General features: G+C 36.2%; 1 protein-coding gene across 1 annotated transcript in view; it reads right to left on the minus strand.

The window, feature by feature from the left end:
• The window catches only part of PALM2AKAP2 (PALM2 and AKAP2 fusion), a 399,409-nt gene that overhangs the window by 196,391 nt on the left and 179,445 nt on the right, over window positions 1-23,573 (minus strand). Inside the window, exons 4-7 of the mRNA XM_063455311.1 lie at window positions 22,126-22,240; window positions 20,053-20,074; window positions 16,814-16,915; window positions 13,013-13,720 (exon numbers count right to left, since the gene is read on the minus strand). Coding sequence (XP_063311381.1) covers window positions 13,013-13,720; window positions 16,814-16,915; window positions 20,053-20,074; window positions 22,126-22,240 — 947 coding nt within the window. The remainder of the gene's footprint in view (window positions 1-13,012; window positions 13,721-16,813; window positions 16,916-20,052; window positions 20,075-22,125; window positions 22,241-23,573) is intronic.

Here is a 23,573-nt window from a genome sequence, read left to right on the forward strand (position 1 = left end):
ATTTCTCTCTGATTTCAGAAAAATCTAGACTTTTACTTGCAATTCCGCTAGCACAATGTATAGATGAAATTTAATTCCCTATCATTTAAGATTATCATTAAACTGTTGAACCCGATAAGGCCATTTATCGTCCGCTGTGTCACCGCTAAATGGAATGTAATGACCTTAGCTGATATTTTCAATTAAAAGCATTTAACATTGACTATTTAAAGAGCCACTCCAAACTAATTTTTTAATTATAAAATATAAATCACTATTGAGTAGATATACCCCCAATGAATACATGGATGTATTCACTGGGCAAATATCTTAAAAGGGCTTGCAAAAGCTGCAGTTCTTATGAACTGCAGCCTAGCAAGCGTTGTCATTTTTCCCTGTTGGAGACTAACAGTGTCTTCATGGGAATAAAGCATTCTCATTGAGTGAACTCTAATTCTGTCCACGTGGGCTGATCTGAGATGTGTGGAGGAGCTGGAGTCCCAAAAGATGCTGGTCTGTGATCTGTGGGGGAGGAGCAGGTGCGCTCAAGGGTATTACTAATTTAATTATAAAAGTGCTGATTTTGTATAGAAATCTGAACTTTTATAAACTGGGGTTAAACTAGCATACTCCTCACCTGTAAAACACGGAAGTGCTCTATGGGGGGAATGGTCCTTTAATAAATTCAAACCAATAAATGGCATATCAGGCGCCGATAGACCCACGATAAAGACCATTAGCTTCAATTTAATCGAGGCACATGTTATCATAACAGAAGGCACTCTTTGATATGTGTCTGCATTTTGGTGTGTTTTGCTCCATCCTTACTAAAAAAAAATACTATGCCAAGATACTTTTTAACATAGTTGTGATAGGTAATCCCTCTGTTCATTAAAATACATATTTTACTGCTCAAACATTAAATGAGTCAATATATGTACATGCCTCTGGCTACTTAAACACCAGACTCTGTCTTCCAACTACAGTGTACAAACACCCCCTTATTTAGTATATTAATTAATTAAAACACAAAGAAGGGACTGGACAGGTAGTGCATCCTTTATGTACAGCACAGCGTAGTCCTGTCAATAACATTACACTGGAAGCCCACAAATCGGTCTATAGGATGGAGCATATGTTCAGTGCTATAGCTAGGCACCACAACAACATGCTTAGTAAACAAAATTACACGTGAGATTTTAGCATAGATAACTCATGTTTTGGTTCCAACAACTCTTTAACTCACCTCATAGTCAAGTTGAGATTTTGCCTTATGAGATAGGTTTATGATATGTTGTGATGGCAGCGACAGCTACGTATAGTGTATAAAAAGAGCGCAACCATTATTTAGTGATAGCAGCATGAACCACTGTGTGCAAAACAGCCAGGGGGTTGGTGGGTTAGTGCAGATTTATTGTGAATGTAGAGAAAGGAGCCAGAGCCTGCCAAAGGTCAGTCTGACAGGTAAAACGAGTCGGAAAGGTCGAAAGGAAGAGAAGCAGAAAAAGAGACACAGCAGTGAAAAGCAAGTTTATTTCCTATAGTAATACTATACAGAGGAAATAGAGAAGTCACAATTACAGCATCGAGTGCTGCTGGCAGTGTCACTGTTTGTTTTGTTTTACATGTAAATTTAACAAAAGTATATTTCATTTTACAAAAGACATCAGGTATTCCAGCAAATCAGCATCTAAAAACAATTGGTTAGGCAGACATAGGAATTTCACTTTACTGGATTACATGTAGTCACACAGCATTTACATGTTAAAGCTCACATTTCCCACCCATAATCTACATTCACTACAAAGCTTTGATACACACAACATTATCTTTGGCCTCTTAGAAGGGAGAAGGTTTGTTTTTTTGTTTCAAATGTAATGGGAGTCCAAGTAAATCTTACATTTATGTGCCACATATTATGTGAAATGCAATTTTATAATAGTGATTTTAAGTATATACTAATATATGAATAGTTTTTTGGGATGTTTCAAACCAAAGAAATACATGATTAAATACACGATACAAGGACTGTTTTGCAGTTTAGGTTAATTTGGTACTCTACGATCATTTCTGTATAACATTTGTTTTTCTTTTTTCATGAAAGAGTGAAATGCGTTGTTCTGATTCATTAAGAGTTTTATCAATATAATACATTTGAATTATTTCAATTGACAATTTAATACAGAATGCCTAAATGTCTATTTAGCTTACATTTTGCAATCAGATGTTTACATATTAGGCCTAAATGGTTGGAATGGAAAAATTCCCCAAGTAAGATATATTTTTAGTTCAGTTACTCTTGCATACAAATTTAATTTCACGTTCACAGTTCACACTTTAGTGAGTTGCCCTGTGTGACTAATGTCTAAGTAAACCCATTAGTATTATAAATATATGTCTAACCTGCTTTGTGATGTGGGTCAATGGCTCTTTACATTATTACGGTGTTATAAATGTTGGATATCTCAGACACAGTTCAGGTTTGTCAATGTTACCTCACTGGCATCTAAAGAGACATAATTCTAGGGAGGGCTATAAAACTTCTTATTATTTTGTCTACTTCCCCTGTTGGCCTTGCAAGTAAACATAAAAATATAGTGTATTGCAAGGAACAATTCTACAGACCTCTAGGCTCGTGCCAATAAGAACCATCATGCAACATCTCATTCCACACTGGAATGTATGCTTATACTTGACCTAGATTATATTATAGCTACAACTAAAACTTCTCCCTTAGAATCACATACCTCTATTCTAACCCCTTAAGGACCAAACTTCTGGAATAAAATGGAATCATGACGTGTCAGACATGTCATGTGTCCTTAAGGGGTTAAAGTCTGGCTAACTTAGGTGACTTCAAGTGCTGTTCCATCTGACTTTCATGTTTCTCTAAATGTCTTTTATTGCACAAGCCATGTGAATAAGTCTGGAGGAGGTACACAGTAGCACATTTTGCTTCATAAATCAGAAGTTTCAAACGTCATTGTTTACATAATTTTGATATATCTACCCAGGTTTGACTTGCTATAGCTCTGAACTGCAAGAGGAACTCAAGGAGCAGAATTTACTACCTTTTGGAAATGGACAACTGGCTTTTTAGCGATGCATTCCACGTGCTAATGAATCCCTAAGTTACAATCATATCCTTATTACAAGGGCATTGGTGCAAAATCCAATGATGTCTGTCAGGTCTGTCTTAATTCATTTTCAGGAATTTCAAGTGTTCTCCAATGTGCCATACCTACATCTAGTTGTAGTAGGCATGCATAAATATGAGTAGATTTACTTTCCAGTAAATTCAATGAGAATAACTGAAGGATTTTTACTGAAATCAAAGTTGCAACCATGAGTTAGTTTAGTTTAGCCACCTAGAAGGATTGCATGGAATCTATGCAGCACCTTTCCTGCTCTATACTAAGTTAAATTGCATGTAGAAATTCTACTAAATCCTTTGGAAACGATGTCTCCATAATTCTGATTAGTTTTCCATGTTTTCCATGCTTTCCATGAATTGTTGCAGTCTTATTGATTGCAATTCCAAAAATGAAGAGTGTTATATAGCTGTAACTAAATGCAATCCAAAATTGCGAAGAATTGGACAGATAAACAAAATGTTCATTATTCGTTATGTGTTTTTAAGTGCAAAAGGCTTGATTAGGTAGCAGCACAGAAGCAAAGAGTAGTTGCATAGACCGTTACTTGCATTCTCTAATATGACTTTGCTATAAAGTAACAAGGCAAGGCAGTGAATGCAGAATATAGAGATTTTTATTTATGCATTGCATTCAATTTTTTTTTAAAAAATGCTGCAAAGGCACATGCAATATGTCATTTTAAATGTATCGGGTGTGATGGCCGGAATGGCATGGAGGGGAAGCAAGTGGCAACCTTTCTTAGGGAGGCACAACCTAAAAAGCAAAAACATGTTTGACCCCAATGCCCCCTCAAAATCAATGTGTGCATTAGCATTTTTTGTGGATCGGCAATATGTACTGATCACCAAAAAAACAAACCAAAACTCTGCACCTGGGCTGTGAATCACATGGTGGTAGAACTGAAACCTAATTTGTTAAAACAAGTAGCCAGTCTGATGTTAACCTCCTGATTTGGTAAAAGCACGGTAAATACGTGCAAATTTTAAATATATTCCAAAACACCGCATAGAGGAAGAGTGTTAAAAAAAAAAAAAAAAAAAAGTAGAGGGTATAAGGCACGATAGATGTTGTCTGTTATATGCAAGGAATGATACTAATCTTATTGTCCCATGCATGCGTACGCCACTTATTCGTATAAATATGATAGTATTGTGAACTCTCAGAGAGTTAAACCACTTCTGACCATTCCATCAACTGGCTGTTAAACAACATAGTTTGCCAGGGGCACAGACCATGTCTGTGTTTGTTTGACTATTTTAATTTATATTAAAAAAAATATTTCGGCTTTTACACCAACAGCTTAGAACCTGAAGGAAATATTTCAAGATAAGGAATACGGTATTATCTTGAATACTTTATACGTCCTGATAACAATATAACAATAAACAAGATTAAAAGTATATACATTTATATAATTCTATGTTATCCACTTCAACAATATATACATAAAGTTATTATTGTTTATAATTTCAGATATTTAATGAAAACAGCAGTAAAACTAAATAAGATCTAATAATGAGTGAGAGGTATCATTCACTCACATCAAATCCACTCTAAGCAATATTCTCAAGTTTTCCAAGCAGCTTTGAGAGGCCTCACTCACTTACATCAAATCCACTCCAAACTAATTCCTCCATTTTCCTCGGCAATCTCTAGCTGGCTCTGAGGTACTGAAAGCAACTTTGAAGACAGTAAAGCACCACTATTCTGCCTTCTGTTTACTACGTATCTTTTTTTTTTTTTTTGGTCTTTCTTCCATTGTTCCATTTTCTGTTTACTGCTATTTTTTCAATGCAATATTCTGTACATGTCGTTTTTTTGTATTCTGTACATGCACAGTCTACTAGTACATGGGACACAAAGTCTATTGGCCAAACTCTGCATGCTTGTTTCTAATCCCCCCTTTTGTTCTTACCTTGCCTTCCCTCCTTTCCCCGGCAGTACATACCTTTAGCTAAATGTGATCTACTCATCCTATCCCATCTAGAGGCCTCACTTACATCACATGCACTCAAAGTGATATCTCTTATTCTCACTAAAAACTTCCCACCCTGGTTTCTGCTTACTTTATAGCATGCCTCTCCAGGTGTTTGGCATCTTCCTCGAATACCTTCTCAATCACATCACATCTAAGCAGTCTGTGCAAATGCTCTAAGGCTACCTTACATAATCGTCAAATATCCCCCAACTCTCTCTGGTTCTAAGTTCCCTTCATAACCTTTAGATAGCAAGTTCTGTGTATAAAAGGGCTCTGAATGCTAGATCTATTCTCGCGGCCAGGTTTCCCTTTTTTATTGGTTTGTCTATACTGAACCGTCTATTTTTCCAGAGTGCACAGCACTGCAGATTATGTTAGTGCTTTATAAGTACCAGTAATAATAATACTTTTCCCCTTACATTATTCTCCTTTTAAGTATGTTTCAATATTAAATTAGTGTTTAATTATATTGCACTTACATTATAATTGACAATGCTGCACCTTATATTAAGGTGCTAATCACACAGTATATCTATCTATTACTTATTAAGATTGTATAATTGATATCTTCCAATTAAGAGGAGTGACTTACTGTGAGCTATTTATCATTGTAATCTAAAACTACGCCATCATCCGTCCAGAAATGCTTTAACATTATTAAGAAGTAGATATGTAACAAGCCTTAACAATGTCACTGAATAGGTGAGTGTACTGCTTGACGCACTCTTTCCAGGCCCATTACTGTGTCAGCTTGGCCCATTGCCTTGATATCATATGCATTTAAATCATTGATATTTGCTTATCTATAGAATAACACATATAGAGGCTTCAAAGAGAATGTTGTGTTTGTACAAATTTTGGCTAAGTAAGAAAAATAAAAAAATATAATAATAAAACAGTGTAATGTGTGCAAAACACCTGAAACACCACTATAACAAAGTGTAAATTGGCACATCATACATATGTTTGTAATTTCTTTCAACACTATCACAAAGTTGAACTCAATGAGATCTGCACACATACCATACATCACTAACAGATATTAATATGATGTTACGAATATAAATTGTTTTGTTGGTTAATGTTAAATTCATTGGAGTTTTTTGATACAACAAAAAGGTGAACAAAACATGCATAAACAATGAAAGAAAATAGCAGTAGACATCCTAATAGCTATAACAAAATATTAAAAACAAAAAACAAAAAACAGATTCTGTAAGGACCTATAGGGAGAATAAAAAATATCAGAAGGGTTTGTGAAGAAATCTACAATATGAAAAATATTGCAAAGCACAAGGAATTGAACTGTTTGGCCACCGAATTAAAATATAATTATGATTTCATTTCAAATGTTCGAGGGCTTGTTTAGTAAAGTAATGGCCTCAAATTTGTTGCTCTTGACTGGGGCCTACAAATCTAAAGGAAGTGTAAACTATATGAAATTTGACACTTAATTATGTTATTCACTAAACAGGGAATTAGGCTACTCTGCCCTAAAAAGTCTTCAAAGTTCCCAGTTTTAGTGAATGGCCTCTTATTTTTTTTTCCAAATGCATCCATCCTGTGTTAACTTAAGCTTTTTGCACATCTACTAAAAAGTTAGTAGGTGGGTTTTGCAGGTTTTTTTTTTTTAGGGGAGTCATACCTTTTGTAGTTCTTCTGGTTGTACTGTTGTGGGTTATAATCATATATTTGAAGTGAAAGGTTTATATTAATCCATTCAAATTTCCTCTGTTTTAGTGCCAATAAACAGGATATCAAAGTTGTCATGTGAAGTTGAAACCTACATCAATTAGACTGATGTCATGGGGCTTGGGTCCACACCACTAATCGATTTTTATGAGTAATATTCCATATCTCTGTTAGTGGCACAATTATAGGTACGTTTATATCATGATAAGCCAAGGTTTCCATGATGGTATTTTTTATAACCATGCTGTTACTGTATACTTTGTAACATTTTGTCTTCATGGCTGTTTCTTAGAAATTCCTTAAATAAGAGAGTACTTTGATGGTATAGATTGTTAATCCGTCTTTAGGGGGGTTAAAGCATAATATATATATATTAGTTATTTATTTTATTAAGGCTGGAGTGCACTTTGAGGACAACATTTATAAAGGGCCACAGTCATTTACACTCTAAATTCACAATGGTTATTCTGTTTTATTACGTGATTTAAGTATTCTATTAAACCTAAACATGCCTTTCTCTAGTGACAAACCACAAAACATGTTCTCCTAAAATTAAAACGGTGTTTTTATTTATAAAAAAAAAATGTAAGCTATTTGCTAGGTATTTTTTTTTTTCCAAATCTACGCAGAGTGATTCATTATTTACATGTAATGATGGAAATGCAGATTGTTATGTTATGTGACATTCACACATAACACAGTCGTGTACGTCTAAAAGAAGGATAATATTATTTCGGAAGGTAATTCTAGCCGTCAGTGTGAATAGTCAATGTGTTTTGCTACCACAGATCTACTTGTTTTAAAACAGTAGAATAATAAGAAAAATATGCATTTCAAATAATTGTGCCAACAGCATTGCCAATTTTAATTTTTTAAATCTCATAAGCACCAAAATGTTAAAATATCAGATGGTGCTGCATCGTTATAGTTCAATTTCATATACCATTGTGCTCCTAAGGATTATATGTGGTTTCATTAAACTCATTTTAATATGATAACATCTATTTATGTTCCAATTGGCCTTGCTGCAATATGCTGTATAATAACATGGTATTCATGATTGGATAAGTGTATCGTGTCAAGTGTGAATGCCAAATTCATTATCTCTATTTATTTTGCTCTTTTGCCATTCACATTAATTCATAAGGTCCTAATCAGATGTTTATGTTTACACAGTAAAAATATGCTGGCACTGGAATTTGAAAATCCAATAGCACTACAGGCGGTGAAATTCTAGCATAGACCTTTATATGTATTTTGAATAGGAGAACATGAAGTCATGCAGGTTTCCAAACTTAGAAACATTCTATATCAGTCTTTAAAGGAACACTACCACCATTACGTTACATTTATGCGTTTTTATAGCTATTTATTGAATTTTTCTAATCTTTATAATATGTTTAGATTTTATTTTATTAAATATTTTGCGTTAGTCTGCTGAATGTAATTCACGTATATATGTCAAATACGTGTTGAATTACCCCCCTAACATGACAGCCCAGCACTGCATTCTCTCTGTTTCTCTGTAGGTCTCTTAGTTGTAATTAAATTAGCTGGTTGTACAACATACTCACTTCAGCTCCTTGATGCATGTATGCCAATGGTTTTTAACAAATACATAAATTAAGCACATAAAATTGGCTTGTAAACGCAATTGCAAAATTAACTTGATGAATCATTATTTAATTTTAACATATTAAATACTAATATAAATACTAAGAAACGCCTTCATTAGACTCTTCATATTGTGAAAATCAGTAATGCTACATTAAATAATCTATTGTGAGTAGTCACTTGGGGAATATATATAGCCACTTGGGATATATATATATATATATATATATATATATATATATATATATATATATATATATATATGTGGCGAAACCGACCTCGCCACGTGTCCTTGGAGGGGGCTGATTGCCCGCCTCTTGCCTTTGGACTATGGACCAGACTTTATGGGAATGTGATACCCCAGATAGCCATACCATGGAGCCTATTCATATAATGAAAGACTATGGGAAAGACTTTAGCTCCATGGCAATTGTACTGTGTGAGTAGGATCTGCGCGCTATTCGGTAGTTTTGTGCGTGCAGATCCCAGCTATCTGGGGATAGGTGAAATGTCTGTGTGTTATGTGTAAATGTGACTTTATGTATTTTAAAGTGTTTTATGTTGTTTTGCAACCATGTGGTTAATGGAGTCTGCCTTTAGTCCTGGGTAATTGGATTACTTCTCCAATTAACTCCAGGGCAGAAGGGAGGAAACCAGGGTGCATTGTGGGGATGTTTTTCTGCCAGCCAGAAAGGAACAAAAGATACTTTTAGTAACTTTTGAACCCCTGGTCGGATTCATGCCATTTTTTAATATGTTGTTCCCCTGAATGGATTGATTGTGGATATGTATTTTTATGTGAATGTGATGTATGGTTTTAAAGTTATGAAAGTTGTGTAAAAGTATATTTTACACTGTATGCATAATGGGATTATGTGTCACACTAAGGGGAGGGGATGTGTGGCAGGTAACATCTATGTCATTGGTTATTTTATGCCTCCCCCTGGGTGTGGCCTGTATGTGTGAGTTGGAAATAAAAGCCAGGCTGGATGAGCCAGTCCAGAGTTCCTGTTTAACCCTCAAAGTGATGTGTCGTCTCATTATTGGGGGAAGGATTTATTGCATGCTGTTCCAGTTGACTGCTAGGAGTACAAGCCTATTCGTATGGTTCCTATTCAATGGTCTACAGCATTCATATGCTTGGGAGAATTTAAAAGGTTTCTCGGATTCGGTGATTGTGGTGTCTGCCAGAGTGCTTGGAGTCCTCAGGAAGCACTAGGAGCATCCATTAACGGAGGTACCCAGTCGGGGTGCCAGGCGATCCGTTACAATATATATATATATAAAATGTGTCTGCTCCAAGAATTGGGAAAACACTAAAATATAGCAACCCAATTACCAAAATGTTAAGAACCAATGGCATATACAATGAAAGTGAAATTGTAGACATCATGGGTAGTGTTTTGTGCCATTTATATGCTCAGTGCTACCTCTGAAATACTTTCAGGTGAAAATGTAATTTCAATAACCACAATACATTCCTCATGGGACAAGGTGACTTTCCCTTAGTCAAAGTTTTGTGGTTCCATGGTCAATACAGTATGATTTTTCAAAATAACATCTGAACTTTTCTTAATTTGTAGGAGACATGAGTATGTTGACAAATGTGCTGTATTATTTGTTTATATTACCTTCTGGGTAAATTTCGAGCAGGAAATAAAGTAATGGATAGTTCACTGTGAAAGTGAGGATATTGCACGTAAGATGACTGCATATATTGTATGTCCATTTATATTATGTTTTTTTTTTAATTCTTTGTGTAAAATATTTTTTTTAATTGATAATCTAATATGACTCAATATTGTTGACTCCATTATTGTTACGTTGTGCTCCCCCCCAAAAAGGTAAAATCTGAGTTAAAAATGCTAACACCAATATAAATATCTAAAAAGATATTACTTATTCAGTCTGCTTTTATCAGAAACAGTCACAGAGATTGTTGGAATACTTTAAAGAGATTTCAATAATTCATTGGCCTGCCTGTTACAATGAAGACTGGAAATAGCTTAGCCTTGCAAATAAGACAGATCTTTCCTGATTCTGATGTGCTTAAAACTATCTTTTCTAAAATCGACAAACAAGGAATATGGAAACTCACTGTTTTACCTGTGCATTTGTTTTTAGGGCTGCATTTTAAAATAACCATGAATATTAACCAATGCTTGCAGGCTATGTGATATGTTAACCTTTTTAAGCTGAGGCTAAAGCAAATGCAATTATCACACTTTGCTGACAATATCCAAATATTCACTAAGCAACAATAACCAATTGCAAAAATGGATCATCCTGAAAAGTTTAGAACTTGAACAGGACCCAAGGACCATTACACTGCTCGGTTCAGCTTTAATTTTAATAAGCTTTAATGTGTTTTTTTTTAGCAATACATTTTTCAACACATCTTAGTGACTGTTTCCTTTCCCTCCATAGCGCTCTTTTAAATATTGTGGAGACTTATTCTGTAAGGATGAATTAAAATATATAGAGTCTTTTATCAGTCACGGAATTACGCTATGTGTTTTCTTTTTAAGTAAGTTTATTTTATATATATATATATATTTTAGCACATAACCCTTTTTTATTTTTACTGTTGTATAACAATGGAAAACTGTTAGAGGTTTTTGTTATGTTGCTTGAAATAGATCATTTTTTTCTTCATGTCTGCACTTTACACATTATTATTGATCATTTTTGTGGTGAGATGATAATTGACTTGAACAAAGCAGCTCAGCAGAGCTGGAAAAATGTCCAATTCATAAAAGCTGTAAATGCGTTATCATAAATTATGCAAATTTTTTTCTATCCACTTACCAAACTTCTATTTGAAGTAAATATGGCAAATTCAGGGCAAGTCAGGAGTAACTCAGTAATGTCTTCTCTGGCTAGTCTAAGAATTAAGCTATATACGCATTCTGAGATACATGCCAATGTGTCCTGTGTGGCTAACCTCCCTTTTTCAGTGCAATGCACACAGGCTACCAACGGTACAGCTACTGGGACTGTGGTTGCTGCAAGTGAGGAAAAGGTGTCCTGTTTTTTAAAGTGTATTTTCCCCTCAGGTAGCAACAAGATGCAGGTCGTCTGGGGTTTAGATGGGTTAAAACGTGTAATAAATCACTAATAGGATACATAACAGTAGGATATCACACTGGTCCAAAGAGCTGTTGTGTGTATACACTGTGCAGTTCTACCCACGCATACATAGAAATATTGTATCATAAAAAACAGCTCACATTGCAACAAATTAAAATAAGAATACAAATTGTGTTTTGTACCAAATACTCTTTAAAAACAGAAATTGATGTGAAAAAAGCATCAACACCATGGAAAAATATAGATTTACCTAAGTAAAACAACAATTTCGTCCCCTTCGTCCCCATATTAAAAATTATACAATTTATCACATACAAGAGATATATTATAACCAGAGATGAAAATGTAACAATCATGAAAAATAAAATACAGTACTTACAAAACAAAAAAGTGAAATGGTACTGATGTATGTTTCTATTCAGTGAGACCTATAATTATGTAAAATTCCTTTAGAGAAAAATCAAACCATATTAAAAAGAAAGAGGAATAAAGTCTTAAATGAATAAATAATGATATATAGCTTGTTTGACAGTTGTTTGGTTCTGTGGGCTGAACACAGTTCTTTGATGACTATCTCAGATTTCTGTGGAACCTCACCTACATCTGTATCAAAGCCTGTGCGATTTCTAGATCACATTACGTCAAATTCACATCACTCAAACATGTGTGGCAATACTGTAAACTGGAAGATTTAAGGCAAACACATTGTCTCCACTCAATCCCCACCTGGAACTTCAAGTTTCCAAATAAAGAAAAAATATGTAAAGTAAACAAAATCGAGTTAAAAAAAATGTTTTTGGTTTGTTTAGAAATTTCAAAATGCTAGATTTCTAGGAAAATATAGAGTTCACACTGTGCAAACGAATGCAGAAAACCGAACGTTCGTAACTGTATTATACTGTTCTAATATAATAAGTGAAAATATAATTAAGGTGTGAAAACAAATTGGACACACATATTTACTTCTATATGTGAGAAATTTCCACTGCACTATAGGTAAAAATCTTACTCAAAGTCTAATGGCACAGCTATCAATCTGTAAACATTGTCAAAGTACCAACAATCTAGATAATGTAGCCTGGTAAAATGAATCACTTCTCATATTGTATGCGAATATGCTGTCCACATTCTTGGAGATGTATAGTTACTAAAGAAGAAATGGAATCTTCCTGTTTGCCCGCATAAGTAATTGCGGACTTCCCAGCATCTAAACTAAACATTGTGATTGTAATCAATACAGAATTTCATTTAGAAATGATGTATGTCCTAAATACATGGATAAAAAAAATTAGTAAAATCAATTTTTACTATATTAAAATATCAACAATGGTAAATAAATAAACCAACTTCAAGGCAATAAAGATATTAACTTCCAGCTCACAGTATTTTAGATTTTGCACCATGACGTAGGATTAAGTGTTGGCAGTGTCTGTGCTGTTTGGATTGAAAAAGAAATAACATCACATGACAACACAGCAGTTACAGCGAGCTTTCTTTTCTGTACCTGTTACGGGTTCTGTGGCAAGGCTTTCTTCTTTGCCTTCTGGAGATGAGGGCTCTGTGGTCTCTGTGAGCTGTTTGCCAGAGACCAGTTCTGCTGCGTTCCCATCCATAGTAGATACGTCAGTCACTGTCTTCTCTCTCAATGACTTCTCATCATCTTCATCAATGAGAACAAGCTCAGCTTTGATGGTGTCATCGTAGCCCAACACTTTCTTGGTCTCTTCTTCATCATCAATGTTCTGATAGCCCATGAAGATCATGGTTACAGGTTGTTCTAAGGTTGGTTCTATCAGTTCATTTCTGCCACTTCTGGCATGTTGATTTCCTGGGTTGGAAGGCAGCCCTTTATTTGATTTGTGTACCAATTCTAATTTTGCTTCCTTGAAATGCATTTGTTCTTTCCCCTGGATAGGGTTTCCTTCAAAGATTACAGTTCTCTCTGGTAAGGTTTCTCTATCTTTCCCTCTAATAACATTTGTTTGTGCAGTTTTCTGTATAAGATTATCTACATCTCTTGTACTTAATTTATGGACGCCATTCTCTACCACAGTACCCGCATGGTGAACCTCATAAACTACTTTGTTACCATCATCATAGACTTTTACTCCTCTTTGATGGACACTCTCTGGGTCAATGGGTGATGTAGAGAGAATCCTGGTCTCTCCTGTCTTTCTGTCTTTCTCCACATTAATTTCCATGGCGCACAATGCTTGAATGAAAACAAGAAAGGAAGTGTATGTTACAACACACAAAGCAAGTGAATGGTTAATTGGCAAACAAACACGGCAATATATGTGCACCGAACCAACACACAAATACAAAAAAGCTACACATGTTAGACTGTGCACGACAAGAGCAAAGACTGTTAAAATCAACAATTATTTTAAGTGGAAAAAGTCCAGACAGACATTTATTGGTATAAAGACAACTCTTATAACAGACCTAGACGATAAACAAGGTGATATTGCCACGTGACACAAGTTGTTTTGCGTGACTAGTGTGACATGCATATCTATACATCAACTACAGAAAAGTGAGCATACAAAAAGTGTGCGCTAACCTATCCACTCTCATCCAACATGCCCCTCACAATCATTGCAAATATCGTCAATTAAACATACATTTTATCTTTCAGTAATAGACAGTATATATACTGTACTAGACAATATGTTATCTCACTTGATGAACAATACATTATAAAAATAGTGTTCTCAGTCCTGTATCATCAGCAGTGGGCTAGAATTTCTGCCATTCGGCTTTACTTTTTGAAAATGTCATGTTTTCAGAAGAAAGAAAGATCGCTAGATAGATCAGATGCACATAGAGATAGAGCTGGATTTATATTATTACCGTAGAGTGATTTAAGAAGTTTCTCAACTTTTTAAAGAGCCGAATGATGCAAACATCAAGGTGTGCTTGATGCTTTTTTAATACCAAAACACAATGTTATCTTCCTTCTTATTATTCATAGTGCTAGAAACATTGCTAAATTCTTAAAAGCTTTATATTAGCTACTCTCCTTTAATATGAGTGTAAAGTATATACAACTTAAATTAAAAAAAGACAAAAAAAAGTTTCTTTTAACCCCTTAAGGACACATGACATGTGTGACATGTCATGATTCCCTTTTATTCCAGAAGTTTGGTCCTTAAGGGGTTAAACATGATCTGATGGCTCCTCTATACAGCATAACAATACATATTCTCTAATATTCAGTGCTGACTTTAATACAGAGAAGAGTTGCACAGTGGACCACTTAGTGGTGGTATAACATGAAGAGTCTAAGCTTATGAACTTTGCACATAAAATAATTCACAATACTATGATGTAATTTATTAGAGCTTCACAACATGAAGAGGCTGGATCCAAGATAACTTGATTATAGGTCCCAGAAAGCTGCTGCAAAGCATAGCAAATTATGATTATGCATTAACAGATGAATAGGTGCACACAATCAGTATTTAATACTTATTCACACACTGCTTGTCAACCGGAATATGTGATATAGTTTTTAGCTACTAATCAGCTTATATTATTATACACTGGATATCACGAATAACATTGATCCAGGGACAAAGCTAATTACCTTTCAAGTCAAGAATTATGTTTTTTACATTTTTGAGACAACATTGTATGATGGTAATGTAATAGTGCAGATCAAAACCTCCAAATTACATCGACATTTCAAACGAGATGCCAGTGGGCGGGCAGACGAGGGCTGGCCAGTTATGTGAATTGTGTCTTTGGTATCACCTGATGGGGCAGACCCACCCAGAAAGGAGACAGGTCTGCTCAAAGAATTGACCGGTCTGCCTGGTTGGAATGCACGACAGGCTGTCTGTCAATCATACAAGCAAGCCCACTGAGGGCTGACAGTGCAGAGAGCATTGTTTCAGTGTTTTGTGCAGGTTCATAGTGCTCTTTTGCATAGAGCGAGCATGTCTAATAATGTGCCCATTCTATGCCTTTTGGGGATACCAGGGGATTGCCTCTAAAAAGTATAGTGCGGACACATCAGTAGACGTGCTTGCAATACACTAAGCTCCTGCAGAGAGAAATTAAACATTGAGGACAACGTTAGTACGGTAGTACAGGAGCCTAAAATCGGGACTGTTCCTACGATATCCGGACGCTTTGGAGGCAAGTAGATGTAAAAATGACGAAAGCCTAGCAAGATGAATCGTTCACATGTCTCATGTGTTAATCCATAAGAAGGTATAATACTTCACTGAGAAAACAGAATGATGTCACTATTGATCATAATGAGCATGACCAATCTGTTATTACAGTGCACTGAATAAGATGTAATTTAAATTAGATTTGTGATTATTCTATTCACGCTGAGCAGTTCTAGGAAGTTCAATGTGAAAAACAAAAATTTCACCCTCACAATACTGTTTTATTAAGTCCAACTGAACCAGGTTAATAGTCCCTAATAAAGAGTTCACACAAGGAGTTTTTCGCCCAGCCCAACTCACAACCACAGGAAACAGTCAGCTATTATTGTCCCAAAAGACTGTCTTTTCTACCAAGGCACATCTTTGGTTAAGCAGCTTTACTGTCTACACTTTTACAGACACTGCATTTGCCAGTAATTCTCAATAGGTTTTTAATTACAGAAAAAAGTTAGAATAGTCAACAGCAGGCATCAGACCACTGGGAAGTGAGCAGGACAAGAAATAAGACTTACAAGGTTGTTTACTGAAGTTAGCATTGTATTTAAAGTGAATAACACATTTCAGGCCAAAGTAGACAAACTAGGGGGGAAATCAACTTCAGCTATGCTTCCAGTTCAAGTACTTTTGCCTTAAATTTGAAATTGAAATAACCCTGTTTCTGTTTGTAAAACTACCTGGAGATGTGATGCTTCAATGCAGAAGGTTATATTTTCTTTTATGGAATATAAAGAGGCTCGGTAGCTATTATGTAATTTGACAGACAAGGCATTCTGGATATTCATGTTGACATACGGGTATTTCGGTTTCAAAATGTCAAAAGCAGAAATATCAAAAAATGATTTCCACTACCATAGTCAGTGTATGGTGCCTGAACAGTTTAATCATGTCCTAATATAAGTCATGTATCTTCAGATTGCTTACGAAGATTTAGTTTACTATGTATGACATTTACCATATGTCAATAAAATCCTAAAGCTATCATTTCAGTAAAAAAACATGTCAAAACGCAATTGTTGAGGTATAAAAATAATTCAGTTTGATGTACTTTTTGTAGTTTAATCTGAGATTTCTTTTTTTCTTTTCATCATTGTCATGGTCTATGCATACAATTAATTCATACTTACTAGCTACCCTTGTGGCTCCGTCACAAGCAGGAGGCGTCTCTGGTTTATGTGAATTGAGGTTTGTGAATTCGGGAATCTGAGAGTAGATGTAGCTCACCGCATCTGGAAAGCAAACAGATTTAGTTAGGTTAACAGCATTGTGCAGCCCGGGCAGTCAGTGCAGTGCTTAGACAGCAGAGTGTTAACTTATCAGCCCGTACAATGGGCAACAGAGCATTCTACTGAATCATTGGATAAAAGTAAACAAAGTGCAGATTCATGGCCTTGTGATAGGAGTTCAATAGACTAGCTGAGGTAGGAGGGAACAGGTCCAGATCACTCAAGCTGTATAATAGCCACAACTATTTTTGAGAAATTCTGGATTATACAAAGTCAATGACCTCAAATCAATATCATAAACACAACCAATCAATAAATAAATATTGGAGGGTTCATCTCCATAATTTATCAGAACAAAACACAGATTCTGTTGATCAGATCTAATATGACTGCTGGGTTTTTGTTGTAACTTTTTATTTTTTGTGCTGTAACACATTTACAGATACAGATTGAGACATTTGCAGGGTATTAGGCAAACACTATCTGGGTAATATATAAAGGCGAGTAAAGACCACATTATCTGACAGTAGATCACTTATCTAGCAGGTTGCATAGGTTTAAATCATTCTGATATGAAATTACAAAGAGCACCTTGCATAGATAATTTAACTATATGAACAGATAAAAACATTTGCATTGGCTTAAATTCAAACCACTTTCTATACCACACTGAGGCCACTGAGGGGACATAGACGTCTCTATATGTTTAAATTGAGGTGTGTATGTTGCCATATTGCACTTGTGTTATTCCTGGGTGCTGTAGTTGCTTTGTAATGTTGTATTAGTGTGTATGTGGGCTGTTGTGTTGTATATGTTCATGAATCATTTATGGTATTGTGTATTATACCTATGAATGTGGCATGTGTATGAGGGGCTACTTGTGGAATTGTGTGTGAGGATGATATGTCATATTGTGTCTTTGGTGGTGTGTGTATGTGTCGGGCTGCTTATGGTATTGCATGTGAGAGGCTGCTTGTGGGTGAACTTAATGTCAGCAAGGAATGCTGTTATAACATGAGGTTAATCAGAATACATATTCACATGTGTAGCTTGCGTTCAGGCACCAAAATATATTTGATGTGTATCTACAGTTATAACACATATACATAATATATATATTAAAATATAGCGATCTCAGTCCTCTATCATCATGCATAGAACACGCAATTTGATCCTTTATTAAACTGCAAAGATCACTCCCGTTTCCCATATCCCAATCATAGCAATTAACTTATATGATGTCATCTGGACAACACAGCTCATAGTTTGACTGCTTGATGGCTTTCTATTTTAACTGCATTTAAAAATAGCCATAATACTACGAGGAAGTGCACATCATGCTTGGGTGGAGTAGCTAAAGAAACAATACCTAATGTTTTGATAATAACTAACTGAACAGAACGGTAGATCATGATTTTCGGCTGTTTAAACATAGTCTTGAATTTTCCATATTAACTTAGCATTAGCAGCAAGTAAGTTGTAATCGCATTAGTGATGTCTTTAATTTGTAATGTTTATTCAATTTAAGGTTATTTTTACAAAACAGAATTAGTTAAACGACCTCTCTAGTCTGTAGTTGATAATCATTTTATAATGCATTAAAATGTGAGCTAAATAAAATATTTGAATAAAAGAAAAAGTTAACTTTTGCAATTCTTGCATTTGTTGCAATTCTCTAGAATGTGCAGTTTTCTGTGCCCAGATAAGGCAATATCTGTCTCCTCCCAGCCAATCCTAGCACTCCCATTACTTTCAATGGATGCACTGACTATATTATCTCAGCATTTAGCCTCAGTGTCATTCATGAGAAAATGTTAATGGAACTGCTTCTGTATAACCTATATATATAGCATGCATCACTGTGGGTTCTTGAAGTGTCCTATTAAATTACAGCGTATCAATTTTACTTCTGCTTACGCTGTATGCCTTAATTTAAGCGTGTTATTTATTAACAGGTAGCACTACCACACATTAAACTAATGATGCACAGTTCATGAACTCCACAATTCTTACTGCATGGCAGAGCAGGGTCGAAATATATATACCGTATATACTCGAGTATAAGTGAAAAACCCCAACTCGACTTATACTCAAGTCACTGTCTGTATTATGGCAACTTACATTGCCATAATACAGACAAGGACAGTCGGGCTCATTTCAAGCCCAGCGGTCCTGTTGGGGGCTGGCAGGAAGCATTTAATTACCTTTCCTGCAGCTCCTGTCAGCTCCCTTCTCTCTCCTCTGGTCCGTGCAGCTCCCTTCTCCTCCACTGTAAATCTCGCGAGAGCCGCGGGGTCAGAGCGTTGCCACGGGTTACCGTGGCAACGCTCCGCGCGGCCACGAGACTTACAGTGGAGCTGACAGTGGAGCTGACCGGACCGGCGCGGAGGAGAAGGGAGCTGGCAGGAGCTGCAGGAAAGGTAAGTAAATGCTTCCTGCCAGCCCCCCTCCTACACAGCCCATCCACTGGACCACCAGGGAATGAGAGCCCCCCTCCCTGCCATGTATCAAGCAGGGAGGGGGGACGAATAAAAATAAATACAAATTTAAATAATAAAATAAAATATTAATAATAATAATAATAATAAATAATAATAAAAAAATAATAATAATATAACAAAAAAATTAATATTAAAATAATAATTAAAAAATAATAATTAAAATGCCCACCCCCCACCAAGGCTCTGCATCACATACACAAACACACACTGCATTCATACACACACACACTGCATTCATACACACTGCACTTATACACACACATTGCATTCATCCACTCACACTGCACTCATACACACACACTGCATTCATACACACACACTGCATTCATACACACACACACTGCATTCATTATATACACACACTGTAAATAAATATTCAATTAATATAATTTTTTTGGGATATCATTTTATTTAGAAATTTACCAGTAGCTGCTGCATTTCCCACCCTAGTCTTATACTCGAGTCAATAAGTTTTCCCATTTTTTGGGGGTAAAATTAGAGGTCTCGGGTCGACTTATATTCGAGTATATTCGGTATATATATATATATATATATATATATATATATATATATATCATTTCTTTAAAGAAGACTTTATACTACAAATTACATGGCTTATACAAATGATATGCTTCTTACCTTTATCCTGATTTGACAAACTCTGTAAGAAAGGGAAAAAAAATATTATTTTAGTTGACTTTCAAATGATTTTTAAGAGTTAGTGTACTGCGTGTGAGTATATACTATTGTTATATTATCACACTTACAATAATGCCCATAATTATCCTACTGTGCCATACACTTAGGTCAATTGGATAAACTGGCTCTACGTTTGTGAGTGCAACAATATTCTCCCTATATGCATCTTATCTATCAATACTTCTACACTATTGTGTCTCCCTTTTTTTCTTTGTAGAATATCATTCCTATTCAGTACTAGAATACAGCCATTTATTTCTCCACCTATTTTGTGTTTTTTTGTGTGCAATAGAATCAGTGTGCGAGCACACTATGACTGTTAAAGTGTGTATGCATGCACTTGTGTTTATATATGTGTGTTATATTTGTTAGTGTGAGATAGATTGCTTACATCTGTGCCAGCCCTATAAGTGATTGTGCCACATAGTGTATATACATGTAAAAAATAAATATATATATATATATATATATATATATATACATATATATATATGTATTACATACATACACACACACACATTATATAATACAATCTATATTTATTACATAAACACATAAGGTGGAGCTAAACATACTTCTCTCTCTTCTTAGTACGTCCAGTAATGATGAAACAGAAACAGAGGGGTACACAATAGTGCAGATTATCCTTATTAAAGCGTACACATATGTGGATCTCAATAATAAAGCACACTCACAAAAATAGAGCCATACACAGAACATGGCTCTGGTGTGAAAAAAATCCTTATTAAAGTGTACACAACTGAGGAAGCCACACTTGGCGAAACGCGTCTTGATGAATACTGGAACATTGGACTTTAATTTTAAGCTCACTTTTTTTCACACCAGAGCCATGTTCTGTGTATGGCTCTATTTTTGTGAGTGTGCTTTATTATTGAGATCCACATATGGGTACGCTTTAATAAGGATAATCTGCACTATTGTGTACCCCTCTGTTTCTGTTTCAGCATTACTGGACGTACTAAGAAGAGAGGGAAGTATTTTTAGCTCCACCTTATGTGTTTATGTAATAAATATAGATTGTATTATATAATGTGTGTGTATGTACTATATGGTTTAAGGTGTAGGCCCAGGAGACTCCAGTATATATATATACCGCCCCCTGGGCCATTGCTGGATTGTATAGTGAAGAGGGGGCCTAGGAGACTCCAGCTTACACCTCCAGCAGTTCTTCTCATTAGCCCCGCCTGTCAAAGTGTTGTTGCGTGTTACAGTGACAATACTGCAAAATGCAGTGGCTCGTGAGAGAGGAAAAGGACCTGCCAGAGGTGTAAGCTGGTGTCTCCTGGGCCCCTCTTCACTATGCAAGACAGCTGGGAGCTTGCACAGTGCCACTGGACAAGAGAATATAGTGTTCTTACTCCCCCACCACAGGTAAAAGGCAGGGAAGAGGGGGAATGAACTGAAATATAACTAAAGGACCACTAAAGTGCCAGGAAAAAATACTAGTTTTCATGGCTCTGTAGGATCCTTGGGTCCCCCTCACCCTCAGGGCCCCCCTCCCGCCGGGCTCTAGGGGGAAGAAGGGGTTAATCCCTTACCTTTTTTCCAGCGCCGGGCTCCCTCAGCGCTGGGGACTCTCCTCCTCCTTTCCCATCATTGGCTGAATGTGCATGCATGGCACGAGCCGCGCATTCAGCCAGTCTCAATGCTTTCCTATGGACGCTGGCGTCTTCTCACTGTGAAAATCACAGTGGGAAGCGCCTCTAGCGGCTGCCAATGAGACAGCCACTAGAGGCTGGATTAACCTATTTGTACACATAGCAGTTTCTCTGAAACTGCTATGTTTACAGCAGAAAGGGTTAATCCTAGAGGGACCTGGCACCCAGACCACTTCATTAAGCTGAAGTGATCTGGGTGCCTGCCTATAGTGGTCCTTTAAACAAAAATGCACACATAAAGCTCCTATCCTATTTCACACATTTACAAAAACACACACTGCATCCACTTTATACACACACACACACACTCTCTCTCTCTCTCTATTTCTCTTACCTTTTGCAAGTCCTCAAATGATATTTCAGTTTCTTTTAGTTTTTCTCTGAGGATTTGCTCTTTGGCAGAAATCAATGATTCTTCACTCTCCAATTGTTCAATGTCTTGCTCAAGTCTAGAAGACAGAATTCATATAAATGACAATTACTATTCCCTTTTTTTTATTTCCTTTGCACATTCTTTAAGGTATGAAAGCATAATTTATTATGTAAATACCATGCTGTTGTAAATGTACACAATTTCTTAAAAACTATTTATACATTTAAATGGGCATTCCAAGAACCAAAGTAACATATGCTTGTTGCATGGGTTATAGCGCTAAGTAAACTACCACCTATGTGTGTTTGCACTCACTAGCTTATAATTGCAGAATCGTCCCCAAGCTGGCATTCACAGATGTCACAAGAGGAAACTTAGGTATGGCCTAGAGCAGGGGTTCCCAATATTTTTTTCCTGTGGAACCCTTTGACATAGTGTGTCAACATTGTAAACTCCCCCGCAAAGAAAAATACAAAAATAATTTTGTGCCGTTGCATAAACCTACAGAGCATAATGTCTTCTTTTTTGGCAAGTTTAGTGTTTTTTTACTATATATACACACACACTAATTTCTACAGGTAGTCAATAGATCAAATATAGAAACACACACATGGACACAATCCGGCACATACAAACACAGATGCACACAGACATACACAACTTGACAAACAGATACACACTAGCACACACCAACAAATACACACACTGACAGATACACACTAGTACACTGATACACACAGTGACACACTGATACACACACAGTGTGTATATGTGTGTGTGTATCTGTGTGTCAAGGTGTGTATCTGTGTGTCAAGTTGCTTATATCTGTGTGTATATGTGTTTGTATGGGCCGGTGTGTGTGTATCTGTGTGTCAGTGTGTATGTGTGTGTGTATGTATCTGACACACAGATACAAACACACTCACCCTGACACACATATACACATACTCATAAATACAAACACTGTCACATACACACACACACTGACAGATACACTGCAACACAGATACACACAAGCACATACACAGACAAACAAACACAGACACAGATACACACAGATATACACACACAGGGTCACACAGATACACAAACTGGCACATACACACATAGATTCCCACACATTGGCAGATACACCCACTGACACAGGTACACACACACACACACACACAGGTATATTATATACCTTTTTTCTTCCTTCAGTACTGCAGGCTGTTGGCTGAGGATGGTGTGCCAGCTGCTTACTCCCCGCTGCTCCCTCCAGCCGGCGAGTTCTGTCTGGGAGGAAGTACTGTCACTTCCTTCCAGCATCCCATACAACAGGGGTCCGGTCGTGGTCTTAGATGACCGCGGCGCCTGACCAGACCCCAGTTTATCTATACCCATTGGGTGACCCTAAATGCTTGGGCCAC

The sequence above is a fragment of the Pelobates fuscus genome, chromosome 5 (genome assembly GCF_036172605.1).
Source record: "Pelobates fuscus isolate aPelFus1 chromosome 5, aPelFus1.pri, whole genome shotgun sequence".
In the NCBI taxonomy this organism is placed as follows: domain Eukaryota; kingdom Metazoa; phylum Chordata; class Amphibia; order Anura; family Pelobatidae; genus Pelobates; species Pelobates fuscus.